Genomic DNA, 22089 nt, shown 5'->3' with positions numbered 1-22089 from the left:
CAGGAAACTGCACTAAATGTTCCTCTCTGTGACTGTGAATGGAAGCTCAGCTTTTCTTCCTGGAGTCGACCTGCAGTGTTTCACCTTTTCCTTCTCTACTTGTCAGCAGACTTTCTCTTTCTGCTGTCCCTCACGTCTCCTCTTCTTTGAGCTCATTTCTTGTTCTTCTTGTTTCTTGCCTGTTGTTCTTTTGTTCTACATGCCCTCCTCTTTTCAGCTACTCTTTTAACGCCACCCTTTCTGCGCCACCTTTTCTGTGCATACCCCCCCCCCCCTCACTCTCTCAACTTCTTTCCCTTTTTCCCTCCCTCTCTTCTTTTGATCCTTGCTGCCTGTTCTCTCCAGCAGTGTTCAGTCTGATTTGATCTGTCAGTCTGCAGGGCTGCAACACCTCCGTGCTTTCACCTAACACGAGCTGACGAAGCCTGCAGACATTTCACCACAGCGCATTTCCAGAGCAGAGTATGCTTTCTGGAGTCCTTATGTGTCCCAGATCACTGTCTCTGCTACCATATCTCTACCATACTGCTGTCTCTTACAGTTTTTTACAATCACCTTCATGCTGACAGTGGTACCACATTTAGTAGTTACCACAGAAAGACTTTTTCTGCTCATTGCTATTTCTAACTCTTATTGAAAAACCCTGCAGCAGTGGGCTTACTGTGCCAGTAGGATTCAGAGATCCAGGGTTACACTCGTGTTGTAATTTTTGTGTAAGTGATACTGAAGAATAGTTTGCCCTGGTGGCTTTTTCTTAGGAACTGGATGTTAACCAATGTACTGTATTCATATATAAAAACACAGCTCCCGTATTACCATAGTTGACTAAAACACAAGGCCATGTGGAAAGAACAGCACAAAAATATCCACGGATACAAATCACTCATTAGACGTCAAATGTATGAAAAATGCATAAAGTGCTTTTCTCACATCTGTCTGAGGGCTGCAGAATGTGCACTTGACTCTTAGGATGATATATAAAAGACTTGTGCATGCATCATCTGGGGAAATGTGATGATATTGTACACCCCCTGTAAGTACAGTAGATGAGAGCTGAAGCAGGAGGGCGGTCTGTAAAGTGTGATGGATGTCAGCGGTCTGTCTGATTCATTCTGACTCACTTCTTTCTGGTTGCCGTGTTACCACATCCTGGAAGTTAACTGGATGTAAAAAATACATTTATTTCTTCTATGGAAGACAGAAAGAATGATCTTTGAAGCTTTCGCTGGCCATGCTGACTCTGTGTATGAACACAAAGCTGCTTGTGTCACGTTTTTATGTCTTTATGGAATACTTCCAGATTTTGGCTCCTGAACATGGAGCTGTAGTTGGACTGTGGCGGTTTAGGCCTGGAGTTATTTGTTATTTGTTGTTTACTTGCATGGAAAAGGTTGATGTGAAGCTGAATGTATCTGAAGGTAATGCTTGCTGTGCAGCTGAATATTAATAAATTGGATGAATATTCTGTATCAGATGATTTTTAAATGTCTATACTCCATGGTATCAGGAGTAAAAGGAGTAAGTTATGAATGTTTGCCTAACCATACTGTTGCCCCTTCTGAACACATCTCATCCCTGCTAATCTGTCTCCAAACCATACTGTTGTCACTATGGCATATCTGAAGCACCCAGCAGACCCCCTGCAGTGAAGGCAACATCACAGCGGGGAGGGAAAGTCTGCTGACTCTGTCTCGCTTCTCTCTGTGTTTACCTCAATCATGGCAAACTCTTGTTTGTTTCAAAGCTTACTTTGTTTTGTGCTGTCAGACAGCGGGCTTCATACAGAGCAGCACAATACCTCCCGGCATCTGGCTACTGATCAAACAGCACAACTCCAACTATCAGCACTCTGCACTGTGTGCTAACTTCACTAATAGGCCTACGAGTGAGAAACTCCTCGATATTAAACAGAGCAGCCGGTTAGATCAGGAACATCCCCACATACCTTTGCTGTCTCTGCACGAGCTAAGTGAACATTACACACCTTATTATGAGCAATCACACATCAGCTGACAGCATGTTTCATATGCAGCTCCACCAGAGGCCTCACATGTTTCTAAACCATTTTTAAAATAGTTTGATCACGCTTTGTTTCCCATTTTTAGTCTATTACATGTTCTGTAGATTGACACAGGGTGGATAAGGGGAGCAGATCTCTAGATGCAATAACAAAACTCAAATACAATAAAATAAAAGTCAAATCTGGAGAGAATAAATACACAACAAATCAAACAAAAATGATGTATTAGTGTCAAAATAAGTGTGTGTACTGTACACTGTAGGAATGTGAACGGATAGTGTCTAAGTGTAGCATTGAATGTTGAAGTGTATGAATAAATATGAAATTACAGTATATATATATATATATACAAGATATACTACACTATATGAATATATGAAAATCTTGGAAATACATAGGAATAGGAAGTATATGCAGGAGTATTGCAGAGAGTTCTGGTAGAGCAGCAGCAGTCATGGTTGATGCAGATAATATTTCTATTCAGTTACAGATCTGATGGCCTATTATTATTATTATTATTATTATTATTATTATTACTGTTATTATTATTATTATTACTGTTATTATTATTATCATTATTATTATTATTATTATTATTATTACACTAAATGAATGGATGAAACCTTGCTTGCCGATGAAGTAAAACAAGAATGATTTTGTGTATGCCTGTATGCAGACAATGAGTGATGCTGGATTTTTGTGGCTCATCGGTCATGCTCTAATACAGTATGTGTAATAGGGCTGCAGCTATCGATTCTTTTTGGAATTGAGTATTTTACCGAATATTTCAGCCATTAATCAAGTTTTTTTTTCTTTCTTTTTTTTTTTTGCAATTTTAAACAACAATACTATTGCATAATCTGTGACAGAAACGATTCAAGGATTTTTTGTACTCGAATTACTCAAGTACTCGTTGCAGCTCTAATGTGTCATAGTACAGTATATTTTTAATATATTTTGTTTCATGTCATTTTTATGAGGTTCAGTGTTCTTGTGCGTGTTAATAAATTTTAGCATTTCAACCATTCATTACAGTCATCAATTAATGAATTAAAAATAATGACACTGCCTCAGAAAGTTGACATTCAGCAAAGCAGAACAGCCTCATTTACAATCTGCCAAGCAGAAGCTGGCACTGACCAGAAAAAAACAGTCTAGACATCACATTTTGCATTTCAGTAAAGGTTATGAATGACATCTAGAGAAAATTCTAATTGCTTTGGAGACAAGTTTCTAAATTGGGCACTGCTCAGGAGGAGGTACAGTGACTGCCAGCAGCGCTGTTGATGTTGACTGGTCGAGCAGATCTATGATCAAGAACGACGGCAACACACACAACAACAGCAACCATCATTTTACTACTGCACCTGGTATCAACTAGGACAACTCTTTGAAAGCTTTGAGCTTTGAAAAACACAAAATTAAAAGAAAACTTACTGGATTTAAGGATACATTAGAAATATTGTAGTATTATTGTACTGTATAATTGAACCTGGATACAGCACTGCTACTCAGGCCTGCCTTCCAAAAAAAAAAATGTTGACAGGACACCTTCAACTGCAAACAATCTGTCATGAATGTTTGGTGCATGAATGTGTCATATTTGAGATATAAAAATCTCTTGCGGGTCAGGCCAGTCATACTAACACTACTGCGCATATTCAGTGGGCACCATAAGGAGGAGGCAAACTGAGAAGTTTGGCGAAACTTTGGCGTACGCGCCATGGAGCATTCTCACTGGACTGAATAGGTGCCATCTTTGGATCTGGCATCCATTTCTAATAATACACCCATGGTGCAGTGCAGCAAACTGTAAAACTACTAAGTGCTATGACATGCTGAATGCTGTCTTGGGCCACCAACAGCCTTGTCCCTTTCCCAGCAGTGTCCTGGATTCTAGGTTGTCGTGTTGTATCTCATCAGTAGCAATGTTGTGTGTCCCATGGTGGCTTAGCTCCCAAACAATGTATATAAATGACATTGTCGGTTTTCCCCTTTTAACCCTCTACACTCTGTTGCTGCAGCTCTATCTCAGAAACAGAATGAAAACTAATGAAACTCAAACTGTTGTAAACAGAGATTTCATTCATGATAACAAAAAACAGTACAGCTACAATGAGACAAAAAAACAGCCAATTTAAATGCGGAAAAGTCAATAAGACCCAGTCATTCCCCCGCTTCAGTGATTTGTCCCCCAAAAAACAGCCTCAATCTGGGCAGTGAGAGCCAAGTGAGTCCTGCTGTTTATCTACAGTGATTATGTGATGAAATATAGAGCAACCCACACTGTTGAAACAATCAACAGTAATGTGATAGTAGGTTGTATCTTTGGCAACTTATATGAGAAAAGATTCTTAAATGTATGTGCTGCGACCCGGTCAGTCCTCCCTGCGAGGAAAAGACTGAACTCACAATGTCTTTGTGTCTTTCCTTTCTGCACGGTGGGTCAGGATCTGCCTGACAACACGATCTGACAGCTTCCAGAGGATTGTAAAGCTGGGACGACACATCTTTAGATTTGAAAACTGGGAGGAAACCCACCAAAGAAACTCATATATCACTCATTGAGATAAAGATGTATTTTTCTAGTTCCAGTTATTGATGACAACTTAAATGTAAATCTACAATGCAAAGCTTAGGATTTTATTTTACAGGTTTTGATACACTGGGAATGATTTGATAATGTCGTGTACTTCCAGGCACTAGAGCGAACTATAGGAAGGGTACTCTTGGACACTATGGGGTGTAGAAGGCTAAGGGTAAAACATTTGCAAAGTTATTTAGTACCAAAAATGTACACGCTTCAAGCTCACAGGAACCAGGCTATTTGTGTGACCACTGAAAATGTCACCAGTGTAAATATAATATATGTAATTATTAGAATTTTTAAACAATGTGTTTCAGGCTTTAACAGTAGCAGTACAAAGATTGTAGCAGTGGAACATGTTGAGACATAACAATGCATGTGGATATTATGGAAAAGGTTGAAAAGCATTAAAACACGTAACTCTAGACATAAAAGTGACAGATAACATGTCGTATATAAGAATGAGAGGATCAGCTGAGTTTTGGTTAGAGATATAAACTAGGTGGTGGTGACTTGAAGACATCCAGCATGGGAGTTATATGAACAGATGTCTGTGCATGTGAGGTGAGCAGTCTCTGCTCCTTCCTGATATATTCACTTCACATTGCACATTCTGCCTTTGTGCCATTTTCTTCCTGTCAGCTTCTCGGCCTCTCTGTCCTGAATGTGTACTTCACGGCACAGTTGCAGGGCCACAAACACATCATCATCAACACAAGTCTTTACAGTTCGGAGGAGCAAAAAAAATTCACACAATTTGAGATATTACATTATTTTGACAGTGTGAGGAAGTAGACCTGCAGCGGAGGTGCTTTCAGTGCGCCACATATCCAAAATACCTTGCCTAAAATACACGTTGTACACTGTTTTCAATGCTGCCACGGTGAGCTCCAGATTTGTATGTGATTAGGACTTACAGCTGTTCTTTACAGGACCACTGGGGTGTGCCAAAGTTGAAAATCTTCAAATTCCACAGATAGCAGCTTTAAAGTTTCATTACTCTCCTTTTTTTTAATCACTTGTGTGCAGAACTTCACAGACATTACACAGAGACACAGAGCAACAATAGCATTCATTTGGAGTTGCTGTTTCTGGTCACATAATGAGTGCAAGTCCAATAGTCACTCTCTGTTTAGCTCCAGTTTGGTCTCTCGAGGAAAATGTTTGCCTTTAGCTACGAAGTTCTGCACTATTTTCACCAGCTAATTGCCAACTTTGTGTCCTGCTGTTTGGCAGCTAGCGAACAGCGGGCAGATCAGGACTGTTCTTGCTGAAAACAGCCCAACGCTGCTGCTGCTGCTGCTGCTGCTGCTGCTGCTGCTGGAGACAAGGTTGATGACAGGACTGAAAATGGACTTAACAGTGAAGATATTGACCATAAAGCCAAGGGGGCCATAAATTATTGGTCAATAAAGTGAAATGTACATTATTATGTCTAATTCCTATTATAAAATGATGGGGTTAGGGTTGTGAATAATACAAATGTATTCTAAATTGTAAATCTTGTGAAAGACTTTATTATGTTTATGAAGTCAGATCACATCATCCTTGCTAACATCTTTCTTTCCCTCAGGTGTGCATAAAATACAGGTTAAGAACTTACTGTGTATCGCTAAAAATATTTATTAATACCATCTCAGAGCCACAGGATTACAGGATAATACTCATGCTAATGTTAATTCTAAAGCATAGTGTACCAGCAGAACAAGCAGAGGAAAGTCACAAAGTCTCAGTATGGACATGGATAATACCCATGTCAAGTGTGTTTCTCATAGCAGAGCAGGTGGGGCTATAGCTGCAAACCACACAGGATGGTGTATTGAACCAAGTGAGGTTGTTGTTTTTTGTTTATGAATTTCACTTTTAACTTCTTTTGTTTCTGTGTGTATCTTCATTATGTAACTATACTAAATGGTAGAAGATCCAGGATTCTTGAGCACACTTGTCTGGTAATGCTCATCAGCAGTGATTGAATTCATTATGCTTGCAGGCACAGAAGTCATGGGAAAAATGGGTAAAGAGTGATTAACTTCAGCATAATTTCATATTAATACAGCCTGCAATTTAGAGAAGAAAACAAACATGACTGATGAGTGTCTTTCCAACTAATCAAGGGATTTTTTACCATATGGTGCCATTTCAACGTTCAGTGAAAGCAGCTCTTACCTTGCCAATGTACTGGTAGTCGTTGCCTGTGTATTCCTCCTGCAGGAAAAACTGGTTCCACATCCAGCCTCGTCTCACTCTTTTGAGCAGCTTTTCCACTCTGACTGCTGCTGCAGCTCCTTCTCCATCTACCGCCTCAATCCTCCGTCCATTCAAAGACAAAGCAAACAGGGACGGGCCAAGACACAGAACACATACAAAGCCCAGTAAGATAGTCCTCATTTTTCCAGAGGAGGTTGAGGATGTACAGGTCACAAGTGTTTTATCTTCCCAGCTGGACCACCTTGAATTGGAAGGTGAGTCTATCAGTCATAGTCCTGAAGAGCTGTAAAAGAAGCAGAGAAACAGCAGTGAGCACATGGCTGGGCTAAACATTTAAGAAGACTGCATTGATGAGGCAGTGGTGCAATTTATGCATTTCTTGGCACCTGCTTCATGTAGGAGTGCAGAATTTTCATCTTATTGATTTGGAAATGTATGTAAATGAAGTGGTAAATAGAAACAACACAGCAGGAACAAACAGCTTCTTAATCATCGTTTACAGCTGCAGCACACAGGTCTTAGTGGTAATAATAATCTTTACGAACAAATATCTGCATATGGATGCAGGATCTGGAAGCAAGACTGGCATCAGAAGAGTTCTGGGTTCCGTTCATGGTCCAGTTAGTATTGACTAGGCCTGGGCGGATTATCAAAAAATTCAAATGAACTCAATAATTTTGCCGGCCTCGATATATTGCCATGTGCATGCGTGTTTGTTTTCCTCATCTCTCGTCTCCAAGCAGGTTGGATAACAAGAGGGTTCACTCGGTGCTCGGTCTCAGCACCTAGGCACTTTTGTTCCATAGCAGAATGAACAGAGCGACCCCTCATGTCAGTCATTCAGTCTCTTTGTCTCTGTGTGTGGAGGCTGGACCACTAGCATTGGAGTGCATCAAGTGCGGAGAAACGCAAGGAAAAAAGATGATTGCAAAGCCAAATGCCACAGCCACGGTGTGGGAATATTTCGGCTTCAAACTGAATGAGCAGGGTGAGCCAATCAACATGTCGTATGTCGAATTTGTTCAGAAGTGGTGGCAACAAAAAAAGGCAACACAACAAACTTGCATGCCCACCTAAAGCATAACCACACAGTTTTCCCAGCTGCATCACTACAGACAATGGTGTGAACATTGTGGTTGCAATCTTGGCTGGCCATGGCTTAATTGCTTTGGCCACAACCTCCATCTTGCTGTGTTCCATAGTCTGGACAGCGACAAAGATCAGACAGCCTGTGCCATAGGACTCTGTAGACGTTTGGTCAACATATTTCACATGAGCTGGATTAAGAAGAGTGACCTGAGGAAGGCACAGGCTGAGGCCAATTAGACACTATATAGTGTTGCATATTAACTAATATATAAACAATATAAGTATTATACAAATTAGTAATGATAAATAATTGAAATGTAAAAAGTAATATTTGTTTAAGACTGTTGATGTAGACCAACTAATGAAAAATAACAAATAGGCCTATATTATCTTTCCCACAGGATGTTGCCACACGATGGGGCATTAAGCAGAAGATGGTAGAGAGGGTGCTGGACCAGCTCCCAGCCATAAGACGTGTCCTGGTTGAGGACAGAAAACATGGCCACCTCAACCCAACCTGGCAGGATGTTTCTGTGTTGGAGTCCATCAACGCAGCAAAGAAGCCACTGGCTGACTTCACAGATGTCCTCAGTTAAGCCTGTAGTGGAACTGATTAAAGGTGAACTTCTCTCTCCAGGACCCGATGACACTGCACTGACAGCCAATGTTAAACGAAACATGTGCAGGGTACTGACTGAAAAATACAGCTCACCTGCAATCGTGGCAGCATGGAGGGGGCATTGGATGATGTCAAACATCAGTTTGTGCAAGAGCTGCTGGACTTTAAAGAGCCACAAGGAAGTGGAGAAGGTACCAGTGGTGAGAGCTGCAGCACAGCTGCACCCACAAAGAAGAAGAGGCTGAGTGACCTTCAAAACAGAAGAGCTCACCTCACAGGTCATTCCCAAGCTGCAGTTACAAAAAGAGTGCAGGCTGATGCAGAGCTGACCAAGTTCCTCCAGGAAGATACACTTGATGCATCTTCTGATCCCTTAATGTGGTGGCGTGACAATCAAAGAAGATACCCTTTGATGGCCAAGTTGGCACAAAAATACATGTGCAGCTCGGAGAGAATGTTTAGCACAGCTGGCAACATTGCTACTCCAGAGAAATCCTGCCTTAACAGTCCCACCAGGATTTCACAGGCCTTTTTTGAAATAGTTGCAGCCTAAAATGCCTGATGTTGCATGAGGTTTTCAAAAAAGATTGAAAGTTGCGGTGCTTTTTACATTTTTGTTGCGGGAGGAAGTGAAAGTTGCGATAAGTTGCGATTCGACAGTTGCACCGGGGGCACGCACTAAGTCCACAGCCCCAGGAAGTCCGGGGAGGTCCGGGCGGCGGGCACTGTAAAGCCACCTTCACCCCCGAGCCTTTCCAAGCCCACCCAGAGCCGGTCGTGGAGCACCACCGCGGAGTAAATGCGCCCGGCGGAGGCCAGCCAGCGCCGGGGAGAGGTCCTGCGAGGGGATCCTCCCGCACCATGTGGCCATCCGTGACCTGCCGAGTTGAATCCCCCGGGCAGACTGCGCGGAAGTTGCGGAAAAATCGCAGTGATTGGTTAAAATTGCAACACCGCCCTGAATTCACGGGGATTCACCGCAGTTGCGTTGAAGTTGCAAATCACAACATCTTGAATTGCATGCATGTGACATAGCCTGAAATAAAGGCTTATTTTATGAGCAGCACTACTGAACAAGTTTGCCATCGCTGCATAAACAGTGTGATGAATACAGTAGACATTTCACTGATATGGTTCCTGCTCATTACATGAGATAATTCTGGGGTAAGTCATATATACTTCTTGATCCCAGTGCCCTAACAGCTATAGTAAATCAAACAGCCTAGCACCCTGCATGAACAATCCTATAAGAAATGAAAACTGAAGTCAACATGCACACACAACTCTACAGAGAGCTCTATCATAAACGGACCCAACACTTTTTACACAGCCATGCTGAATCTTCTTCCTCTCCCCTGAGAACGTTGAATATTCCCATTTAGCACGCCTGTCTCTCCGTAAACAAAGATTTATTTTTGCCTGGCATAAAGAGGACGACACATAAATGCACTCCATGCTCCCACCGCCCCGCTGTACAGTCATTAGTAACACGTGGAGAAAGATGTTTTACAAAAGGAATAGAGTCACACTATGGTTTCACATTAACACAACAAAGGCAGAGATCCAAGGAAAGGAGAGCAGAGAAGCTGTAGGCAGAGACACTGAGCATTACTGAGACCAGTGAGAAGATGCTGACAAGGTTAAGAAATCTAAAAGATAAATGTAATCTTCACTGTCTGCCACTCCTGAAGACTGAGCCTTGTTTATCAGGATCAGGTGTTTACACAAAGAGAGGTGTGAATTACTCACAAAGGACTGCACTTCCACTGATGGTACGTGTGATGATGTTGGTAACGTTAAACACTTTCTTTAACACTACATTCTTTAAGCTCCTGCTGTCCTTCATCCATCTCTGCACAGCTGACACCTGACAATGGAGTACATGTGTAAGGTGGTAGTGATGAACCCAAAGAGAATTTTCACTATTGCTGTGATTAGCTGCAGAGTGGTGCATGTGTGTGTGTGTGTGTGTGTGTGTGTGTGTGAAGGGGGAGTTATTTGTTTCAATTTCTCCCACTCCCTCTCTCTCATTCACTGCCTATGTCTCTTGACCACAGCAAACTAAAAGAAACTTTACAACTGAGAAGCTGGTATATCTAATAAAAAAGCTAGAACACAGCAGATAGTTTATCAAATTAACTGCACACGGATAGTGCTCAGTTTCACATTCAGATATTTCAGGTTGACTGTGGACGAGTTTGACACATCTGAATGTAGAACTGGACACTGCAGAAGACACAAGAAGTTTGATTATCTTATCTTCATAGGTTGTATTAGGAGTAGAAATCTTGCAGCAGCTGTGCAGGACCTGTGCTTCTGCACCTTGTTACAGAACTTCATACACTAAAGTTGAGGTGTAAAATGAACTGGTACAGTTAGCTATCTGAGAAGACAGCTTGGAGTCAGACAGAGGTCTTTGTTCTTCATTACCAGGAGTTTGGTTTTCACTGGACTGCGGCTCATAAAAGTGTTTCCTAGAAATTTGAATTGGTGAGAAATCTCTTGCAAATATTTGATTCAATTTGCTTTCGTTGATATGATTACTGTACATAATGGTTACATTGATACACTTCATTTGGTCTGGACTGAGTCCAGGTGTAAATGTTAACCTTCATTTGATTGGCTCAAAGAGGCAGAGCACTGAATGGCTCACTGTCACCACATTTCTCTCTGTCTTTCATCTCTCCTTTAGATTAAATTTAGGCTTATCCTGTTCTTCATTTCCGCCTCTCCTTCATCACCAGGGTGGATATAAATGTTCTCTAGAAATAACATGTCATCTCAGCACTGGTGTGAACTAGTCATCTGTAGTCTGTAGCCGTACGGATTACAGAGTGGCTTTACAGCAGTGGTTAAGGTATATGTTTAAATATTCCCTACTGAGAACATCTCTTTCCTCTCTCTGCATGCATCGTTGCAGGGAGACAAATTGTCCTGGTTTTAAATACACATTTTCCTCCAAAAATCAGATTGACCACTGACTTAGTCGTTGTAGCCACTGAAAAACACTCAAAAAGCGTCTTTGTGCACTTAAAAACTGCACTGGGTCAATAAATCCATACGCATTCACATTGAAGGATCTGGAAGGAACGCTTACACAGCAATTACGACACTGAAAGGAAATGTGCTTTTATCTTCCCACACAGAGCTCTGTCAGTGTCTTGCTGCAACAAGCAAAAATAATGTTCTTTTTTATCTGAGCTACTTTCCATACAAATGTAACCCATTACATTGTGTCGACACGGCATGGCAACACTTTGTTCACACCAGATCAACGTTTGTAGAGTTCCCAAAGACCTTTTTTTTTTTTTTTTGGAGCGTAACGAGTGTGAGAGTGTGTGTTTTGAGGCTGCTCATCAGGGGAGAACAGACACGATCACGAACCTGGCTGATTAAAATGACTAAGTGACTAATCAGCTAATTATGCACATTGTGCACTGGCCTTGCAGAGCTTGATTTGAAGGATAATCCTCCACATCAGTTCACAGTTTCAGCACTAGGGTGCAGCCCTGATATGCAGCCGTGATTTTCAACCATCACAACATGACTGTGTTGCTCCACCAGCATAGAAGCATCTTATTCTGATCAGTCAAAGTATTCTGCATTGTAAATCCTGACTGGTTTGAACAGATCCATGTTTAGGTCTTAGTTCTTCTTTTTAGGTGAATTATTGATGTTATTGAGGGATCCTCACTCACTTGTTCCCTGTCTCTTGCTGTTTCTTGTCTCTATCTTGCTCCGTCTAATGTTTCCTCTCCGCCTGTGCTGCATTAGGCCCATTAAGTTGGTGCTTTATGAAAAGGCTTTAATTGAATCAGGTGAAGAACACACAGGAGACTGATTGATTCTGGCTGGACGCCTTCACTTGCTTTTTAACGAGCCTCACTGCTCCATTATTGTGCAGTGAAAGAGGCCGGGGCCTTCAAGTTTTCCAGTTCAAAGGGATTTCCCACATCGCCTAGTTATTCTAGTGTGTGTCTGCGTGTGTGTGTGTGTGTGAGTGAAGTCACCAAAATGCTGTTAAAGCACTGTAGCAGTGGAGTCCGACACTTCAAGGAGTCAAAATCAACAAAATCACAACAGATGAACTGGGCCGTGTGCAGATAATTCATTTTCAGTGTGAAAATGAATGAATGAATGACATGTTTATCTTTTCACTTGTTTATTTATTCAATTTTAAAGTGGCTCAGCAGCAGATGCCTGAGAGGAAAGCCTTGACATAGCACTTTTGTGAAATGTTTTTAAGATATTTGTCCATCACGAAACAGATTGGGGTCATCAAGGAAAATAGAAATTTCAGTGGTTGACTGTTGTAAAGGACCTCACTGTGTTTTCACATCTAGGCCAAGTTACTAAAAGACACTACAGCATACCAATGTGTTTCTTTTCAGGCATCCAATGAAAGCATGGAATGAAAAACAACTTGTTCTACGACAGCACAGCACTGAACCACACATCTTTCTCCTGCCATTATTTATGTTGAGAAGAATAAACTGACCTTAACCAACCCCTCACATGTATTAATGGTAAAATATTTAATTCAAACAATAATGCTAGAGCAGATTGTGAGCTGGATGTGGGAGCGGCTGCATCAAGAGATGTGATTATATCCTGCAACAGAGCCTGTTCGCATCAGGTTGATTGTGTGTGATGATCAGACTGGAAACTTTTCAAACACTCTGCTGTGATCCTGCAGAACACACTGACTGACAGGGCGTGGCTGTACAAGTATCAGTGGAACTCTTCAAAAGGCTTGACTGTACAGCTTGAACGTAAACACTACAGACTGTGTTGCAATGAAGTGGTGCTACTGGACACTTATTCATTTACAAGCAACTCTCTGCAATTATTTGCAAAGCCTGCCAGGACTGTGCCAATGCAGTGCCTGCTGAATAAGGCTGCGGTCACATCAGTAAAACTGGGGTTCATGTTGGGAACCTCTGCTAATATGCCACAATCATTACATAACAGCAGCGTATGCATGAAGAGTTTAGGAATAAATCTCCAGAAGTGACATATTTTTCCAGCACAGTGAGTGATGCATTTGTCTAATCTGGTGCAGGAAGCTTTCATGGAGATGTCTGAGTAAAAGACACACCTGTCAATCATAATCTGAGAATCTGCTTCAAAACACCATTGTGCAACTTTTCTCCCATAAAATCACGTCTGTTAAATCATGTTGACGCTACATCGACTCGTAATCAGGTGAATGGTGTCTCTGTCATTCAGACTTCAAACGTGATGATCGCCTGCAAGAAGTTCATAACACTTGACAGCACTAAGTCACACACCACCAGTTATTTCACTGATTTTGGTGAAACTGGATCATATTTTATGGAGGAAATGTTTTCTGGTTTTTCCTCTAATGTCCTCCGGCTGCTCCGCCTCAACTCTCCGTGATTTACAGAGTTTATGATGTACAGTGAAGTAAACTGCTGCCAGCTGTAGCTGCTGTTAGCTAATGAACAAACAAACAACAAGGGTAAATCATGGACTGACTTTCAGTGGTTGGTGAGAGCTTGGTGAAATCAAAGGCTGAAAGACAGACGCCGAGCTGGGCTGACTGCTGTTGGACTAGTCAGTAATATTAGCTGCTGCTGGGTCTGCTGTTGGTGACCTGGTTGATGATTGGCTGTTAGCAAAGTTGTTGACTCACTAGTTTTTGATCAGAAGTAATATAATCGGAACAAATTCTCGAGTACAGCTGAGCATATTTACCACAGTGGGATTACACTCTGACACTGGGGGTGCTAAATAAAAAAAAAAACAGTATGTAATGTTGCTTTAAAATGACACCTGTCCAAAACCAGTCGTCATCACAAACACAGTGTCTGTGTTGGAATGTTGAGTTCAAGTACAGCACAGAAACAAAGAGCTGAGTCTTTTCAATGATGTTATGTTGATGCTTAAAGCTGAACAATTAGAAACACAAATCCCTCGTTTAGCTGCATATAACACTTCGTAGTCTGTGGCCAACACAATGCAGCTAGAACTCTGTGGCCTTTTCAACTAAACAGGATTATAACTAGGTGGCCTGTGTGAGTTGATGTATCCAAAACAGTAGTGAGACGCTTATTAAAGCAGTCAGGATGCATACAGCAGTTCACCCAGTTTAGAACAGCAGCACAGCGCCAACGTGATGCTTCCGCTCCAATCTCCCCTCCTTTGTCTTTACAAACAGTGATAAATGTTCATGACCTTCAGGTGACAATCACAGTGCCTCTCCTCCTCTGTCGCCTCCATCTCCTACTTCTCCTGATACATGGCTGTGTACGTGTGTGTGTGCTTTCTCTGTGTGTATGTATGTGTTGCCACCTTGCAGACAGCCACTGAGACCTCTGACAACTCCCAGAGGACCAATTAGAGGTGAAAAAAGGAGAATGTCAGCCACCGAGCAGCTTGTGCAAGTGTGTGTGTGTGCATGTGTGTGTGCGCCTGTGCATGTGTGTGTGCGCCTGTGCATTTGTGTGTGTGTGTGTATGAGAGACAAGTACAAACCCAGCCACCCCTTTCCATCAGAATAGACCAGCCATCTGAAGGCAGCCAACAGCATCCACACCGCCTGTCCAGTTTTAACTCACACACTCCCTCTGTCTCTCCCTCAGACACACACAAACATGCTGACATGGTGCGCGCACACACACACACACACACACACACACACACACACACACACTCTGAGAGCCGTCAGATAGTCCAGTCCCCGGTCCTTGGGAGTGTGAAGTCTCATTATGAATAAACCATAAACGAGGTGCAGAAGCTGCACCTTGACTTTAGACACTTGACTACAAGTTTTTAAAGAGTGAACTTTTTCTGCAACTTTTTTGTGATCTGCATGACATCACCATGAATCATTCTCTTTAATAAAGATCACACACACCACACACACAATGTCATTTAGTTCCTCTGTCCGTCAGCCAGTCAGTTAGGTGGTCATGGTTAATACATGCATGTCCTTCTAATTCACTTACTTCTTGTTAGATATTCAGTGGGAGGTAGAGCGCAGAGAGAACCAGCCAGGCACTAACCCAGTTTTTGGCTTGATGTATGTAAACATCATAACTGGGTTATGATTGTGACAAACCCAGATAACTCATTTAAAAAAGTTGCACTGGCATGGAAACATCTTCCTGCTTTCCATTAGAGAGTTCTCATATTTGCACATTTTGATGTAAACTAAATACTACTTCTGCTGTTGATACTGATATATTTATATACCATATACATCACAATAATGGATGTTCTGGATTATCACTTTAAGTATAATAATAATAATAATAATAATAATAATAATAACCAGACAGTAATGTCTGTTTTTTTGCTGCTAAAGAAAATGAAATATGAGGAATTAAAAGGATAAATCTACAAGAAATAAATCATTTATGTGACAGTCATTTGAACATCATCCCATCAAAATGTTATGTGAGGTATTTTAAAATAATCAATTTATATTATTGAACATTATTGAAAACCTGTGTGTTTCTTGGCAAGCTGCTTTTGAGCTCCACTTTCCTCCTAAATATTATTATTTTCAAGAAAAGATCATTATGAATGATAGAACAAAAAGCTCAGGTATAAATAAATTGGAGATCCAAACAATATCAAAACTGTGAGATACAGAGTTACACTCATCCTTCAAATGGGGTAGCAACACACACTGTTTCTATCTTTCCTGGTGATAATGGATGGTGCTGTGCTTTCTCAAGGCGCTGTGGAAAGAATTTAAAAAGAGCTTGAGACAGAAAAAGTTCAAACCCTGCCAACTTTCACACCTCTGCACACCTGGCCAAGTGGGCCCGCCTGCCGGATCATCGGTTTGGGGAAATGACACTTGGATTGTTGGACACAGCCCCCACCACCACCCAAAATTCTGACATCATAAAGGTTTGGGGGAGGTGGTTTCAGACACTGTTCAATGATCCGACAAGCACCTCTGAGCCCTTCAGGGTTTACAGTCATGCTAGCATGGCGTTAGATGAAAAGTCAGGGGGTTCATCCTGAGATCAGGAAGGTCTGTTGCAAATGTCATGGAAATCCAGAGTTCACTCTGAAGGAACAACTGACTGAACGCCACCTCACTGCCATGGCTGAACAGCAAGACTGACTGAACTGATTCACAGTCAGATCACAGTGTGTGGACTGTTTCCACAGCATGCCTGGATGTCACTTCTTGTTGTGTACTATCATGTACAAAACTTTGATTAAATAATATTCACTGTTGGTGAAGTCTGAGGACTGTAGATAAGAAGGCATACGAGTCAGTGCTCCTTGCTCTGCCTTACTGCTGGACACTTGACGTCAGCGTGCTCTTCCTTGACTTGTTTGTGAATATCTCACCAGTGCATGTGCAGTGCTGCCCTCTGAGAAACTCTGAACGTAGCTGCAGTTTGTAGCAGCACATGGTCATGAAAATAACTTGGGCCTAAATGATTTCCTCTGTTGTTCTGACACTGTTATAAAAAAAAACGACATTTCTAAAATGCTATCGATATCTAAAGATGAATAAATGCATCTGATGAAAAGAGGAAAATCCTATGATGTGTTGAGCTGTCTCTCAGCTCTGTCTGTGGCTTTCAGTCCATTGGCTCCTACTGAAGATGTAAATCTCGAAAACCTGATAAACAGCTTGGCTGACAAAGCGTCACCGGGTTCACAATCTTATGGAAGCTGTAAGATTGTGTTGGAGCCGTGGATGGATGCTGTTTTGTAACGGAGGACTGACTGGTGACTTTTCCACATAAACTCCAAAATCTTTTCTCATAGAGCTCACAGTTCCGGCTCGCTCAGGTGAGTCCTGAACCGCTCCTTAGTTCTGCTGCTACAGGACTAGGACTGACTACAGACTTCCCATGATGCACTGAGCACTTCTCTTCTTCTCTCCCTTTCCATCTGCACACATTCATCTCCCATTAATGCATGTTTCGAGCTTCTTCCACAGAGTGTTTCTACTTTTTCAACTCTCAGGTTGTCATGGATCACAGCTACAACTAGATCAGCGATGGGTTGAGCCTGCTGCTGTGGTCCTGATGACGCATGCCATGTCATAATATAAGCAGAACATTGATTAGTAGTGATAAGTAGGAATGGGACTTTGGATGTTTGGTCGAGACAGCAAGTCAAATGTCGAAAAGCTCTCAGCTGTTGACATTTATCCTCGCACATGAACCCATGACCTCCAATATAACTGCCAAAGGGCACATTAGATCACATTAAAGCCCCATTAGAAGTGAGCCACTGCTGCCCAGACAAGGTAAAAGGGAGCCGCTGTGTGCTGCGTACTGATTTATTCATGGAAATATTGATTGTTACATACAGCCACAGAATGAGAGCAGACTGTTTTCATATACTGATGTATAGGGAGATGAAAAAGCATGTCTCACAGACCTGTGTGGTCAATTTATACATACACTGAAGAGTTGCAGTGGAGTCACTTCTGATGGTTACTAGGATTTGTGGGGTGTGGTGAAAGCAGCCTCACAGTGTTCAGTAAAAGTCTCTTCCGACCAGGTCAAAACAGATTTTTGAAGAAGTGAATGGTGATCCTGATGAATACAAATTAATGAGACACACTGGCCAAGCCACTTACCCGGGTTTAGAATTCTGTGTGCTGTCAGGCAGCCAGCCACTCTCTGAGCACCGCAGCAGCTGTGTCAGCTACTCAGCATTCATTGTGTCCAGGTAGTCATCATCCACCCAGACAAGCTTTGCAGCCCTCTGTTACAAAGCGGAGATCGATAATATAAACACATCAATATACACACAGATCGTCCACACACACACAAACACGGGAGCAGTGATCTGGTGTACAGACAGTGTGCGGTCCACAGGTCGCCATCACTCTGTTCTCAGCACTCATGCTACGTTCAACACTCTTACCGACATCCTAAGACTCTCTGAAACCAACACATGAGTCTGAGGAGGGTGGTACATACAGTAAGTCCTAAAGCAAAGACTACAACTCTCACAGGTCCACACTAGTTTGAGGAGCCATGACAATAACACAATGGGTCCTCAACACAGACAGAAATACACCTTCCAGCCTAGAATGTGTCTCTTTCACACTTTCTGCCAAAGAAGCAAAAGACATTTATCTTAACCCTAACCCTAACTGTGACCTCAGCCAAACTTTAGACTGTGTTTTTGCACAGAACAACTGTGCTTTCATCTTTCTTTCAAAACTACCCACTCACTTATTATTTCTCTTAACTAAATCTAACCAACATTTTTACATTATAAACACCCGATGATGATGTGTCAAATTCTCTATTATTATAATCTTTCTGCTGGAGGAACATCAGCGACAATATCTTGTCAATATCAATATCTTGTATCTTCTACCTGTATTTTAGAATCCATAGCAACTGAACTGGTTAATTACTTCTGTCTCAGTGACTAAATTAAAGTCACCTCAGAGTTCCAACTTCAAAATAAGAGTTCAATCCGCTCCATTTTAAAAGACACAACAAGCCGAGCCAGCTTCATATTTCACAATGACGGATGAATAACAGTTCTCCTGCACCGAGCTGGAAGTGGCTCAGCACTGACCCCTGTGGTAAATAAAGGCCATTGGCTCTGGTAATTGCTGAGAACCACAGTCAGTGTGTTCTCCTCCATTGTACACAAGGAACAGTAGAGACTCTAGCCAAGCTTAAACAGCCACAAAATGATTGGAAATGCTTTCATTTCACTTTTGCAAGATTTCAGACTTCAGGGATTAAGACTAAGTGGTTGGTTTGGCAAATGTGTGCTGGCTTAACTTCCTCACCTCTGATAAAAAGCAGCGTACAGCAGCTTCACTAAACTTTTCAATGGCATGCTTTCAGATGGGGCAGACACAATTAAATCACCTGCTCTGTGACTGTTGTGTCCACAAAGAGACAGATCACTCATATCAAGTGAATAAATGTGAAATATGTTGGAATGTTTGTTGTTCATGAACATGAACAAAACACTGTTGATCCACAGGAAGCAGGAACACACTTTACAGTGACAGTTTTTACATCTGCACTTTGAACTGATGACATAGCTTCTATTATTGTTGTGTGCAAACACAGACTATATGCATCATTTATTACAGCTGAGCGGGCTGCACAAAGAGAAGCTCTGAAAAACACAACAGTTTACTTCAAAGAAATATCAAGAAGGTGTTGAAGTCTCATTTGTGTTGCACTGATGCTTTCCACCCGCAGGTCTTCTCTACTTAACTCTGCGGTACTAATAGGTTAGCTGTAAGTACTGGATGCACATCAGAAATAGCCACTGTTGTGTCAACTGTTTGGGAGAGACAGTGTTTTCTATGTGGGGAAATGACATTCAGACTTATGCTCATAAATGAACCGAGATGACCCTGTAAAACATAAAGTTACAGCTGCATTCATCTGTTTGATGCTGCTCAGTGCACACTGCTCAGTCATTTATATTCATTGACTTTTTGTAATGAGATGGTAGATGGTTATTTCTGACCTCTGTCAGTCCTCTATTATAGAATATTTCAATAAATGGGTTTGTGTGGTTCAAATAAAATGAATGTAATGTCTCACTTACATCCTTTGTCTATGTTCAAATGAAGGCAGGTATTTGTGACATTTGGAAGCCTAAACATCATTTTACAACAGAATCATTGCTCTATTCACATCCTGTTCTAAATACATCAATGAACAGGCTTCTTCCAGTAAAAAGTCTGCTGTCAAGTTTTGGAAAGGTTGCTATCACAACAACATAAAGAGTTTTTTTTAAAGCAAAGTGAAGTTAGGAGCTGTGGCTGCACAGCAGTCTGAACTCAATACGTCAGCCTTTTCTAGCAGCAGCATGTTGACTGACTGCTGCTTATTTTAAGTACGTTTCATTTGGCTGGATGGATCTACAGCCTAGACACTCTTCAGGTCTGCAGCCTGCTGTACACAATAATCATAATTCACTTACTCAGATGGAAACACTACAGTTAGTAAACACAAAAAAAACATTCAACCAAATTTAAACCGCTGAAAAATAATGACTTATATTTTATCATATGACGTGTAGGCCCTTTAAATTGGATTAGGGTGCATGATGTAGAATATCAACGTCTTATTTTACTAACCTCGACCTTTCCGATATTGTTAGGAAAGTTCAGTTGTCAAACGTGAGAGCCTTCTTCATTACTTTCTGTTGACTAATTGGAAATGTGCACGAGGCTCAGAGGCATTCACAAAGCATTTTAAATGGCTTACAGGGAAAAAAATGTTTGTGAATGTGAAGGAGAGTAACGCTAACTAAAACCACTGCTCATCCAACAAAAGCACATCACCATGAAGAGTGGTGCCCGGGTTTTGAGGTCACTTAGGAAATCAATGAACTTGCTCTCAGTGTGACAGCGAGGTTAGTGACCACAAACAATCAGCTGGCACTGATTCCACTGTTTGTATATTTGTTTGTACTTATTTGTACATGAAGCACATAGCATGACGTTATTAGCATCATGTTAAAAACCTGCAGACCCTCAGTCCTGTCTGTCCCCTCTGCTACAGAGCATGAAGCTGGTGTGTGTGTGTGTGTGTGTGTGTGTGTGTGTGTGTGTGTGTGTGTGAGGGGTGTGGGGCTGTTCTCTCTCAACCGTATATGTGTCCATTAAATGACCTACATATATGGTATTTAATGTAGCAGTTTGGACAGTAGAATAAATGGATATTAAACTAAATGACATGGAGGCTCTGATGTGAACACACACATCTGATCTAAAGCTCAGAGCTCTTTGCATTACACTCATTTACAAGCAGGCTTTTAGTGGACTGTAACGGTTCACAGGAACTGACAAAGCACACAACAGGACATGTACATTGGGGGTCATGTAATCCCTGCCCCCTACATGCTTGACCCCGACACACACACACACACACACACAATACTCATTGGGTGACCCATCCCCAGCAATTACAAAGTCCCAACCAGTCTAATCCCTCGTGCAACCTGAGCTGCTTTAATCTTAACAAAGGGGAGATAATAGATGTTGAAATGTGTGTGTGTGTGTGTGTGTGTGTGTGTGTGTGTGTGCGTGCGTGCGTGCGTGTGTGTGTGAGAGAGAGAGAGAGAGAGAGAGAGAGAGAGAGAGAGAGAGAGAGAGAGAGAGAGACGTGTGTTTGGTTTAACCATCGTAGATCTAGTTCAAGTTTTACACCTTTGCAGAGTTTAAAGGGCTCATTTTGTCTCAGTCTGTATTTTTGGGTTAGACACGAAAGCTCCTCACAAAGATACATTTCAGTGTGTGTGTCTGTGTGTGTGATAGAGAGAGAGAGAGAGAGACAGAGAGAGAGACAGAGAGAGAGACAGAGAGAGAGAGAGAGAGACAGAGAGAGAGAGAGAGGTCTGATGATTGTTGCCATGTGCATCAACAACAATTAGTGATGGATAGTGTTGTTGGTACCAGATGGTCCTTTAGGATTTACAATGTTATATAACCACAGAGAGGGTTCAGTGAGGAGGGAGGAAGAGGAGGAGGGGGGGGGGGGCTGACAGACCTGACACATCATCAGCAGCTTTTATCACACACCAGCAGACCCAAAACACAGCAGGGGACAGTTTGGAAAATCA

At 41.8% G+C, this 22089-nt stretch overlaps 1 protein-coding gene across 1 annotated transcript in view; it reads right to left on the bottom strand.

Moving 5' to 3' along the window:
• The window catches only part of cdh6 (cadherin 6), a 79436-nt gene that overhangs the window by 44505 nt on the left and 12842 nt on the right, over window positions 1-22089 (bottom strand). The window contains exon 2 of the mRNA XM_010740759.3: window positions 6774-7098. Coding sequence (XP_010739061.1) covers window positions 6774-6995 — 222 coding nt within the window. The 5' untranslated portion in view covers window positions 6996-7098. The remainder of the gene's footprint in view (window positions 1-6773; window positions 7099-22089) is intronic.

This window comes from Larimichthys crocea, chromosome XVIII (genome assembly GCF_000972845.2).
Source record: "Larimichthys crocea isolate SSNF chromosome XVIII, L_crocea_2.0, whole genome shotgun sequence".
Classification (NCBI taxonomy): Eukaryota; Metazoa; Chordata; class Actinopteri; family Sciaenidae; genus Larimichthys; species Larimichthys crocea.
Note: the sequence above shows the minus strand (reverse complement) of the source record. Positions and strands in the feature narration are given on the sequence as shown.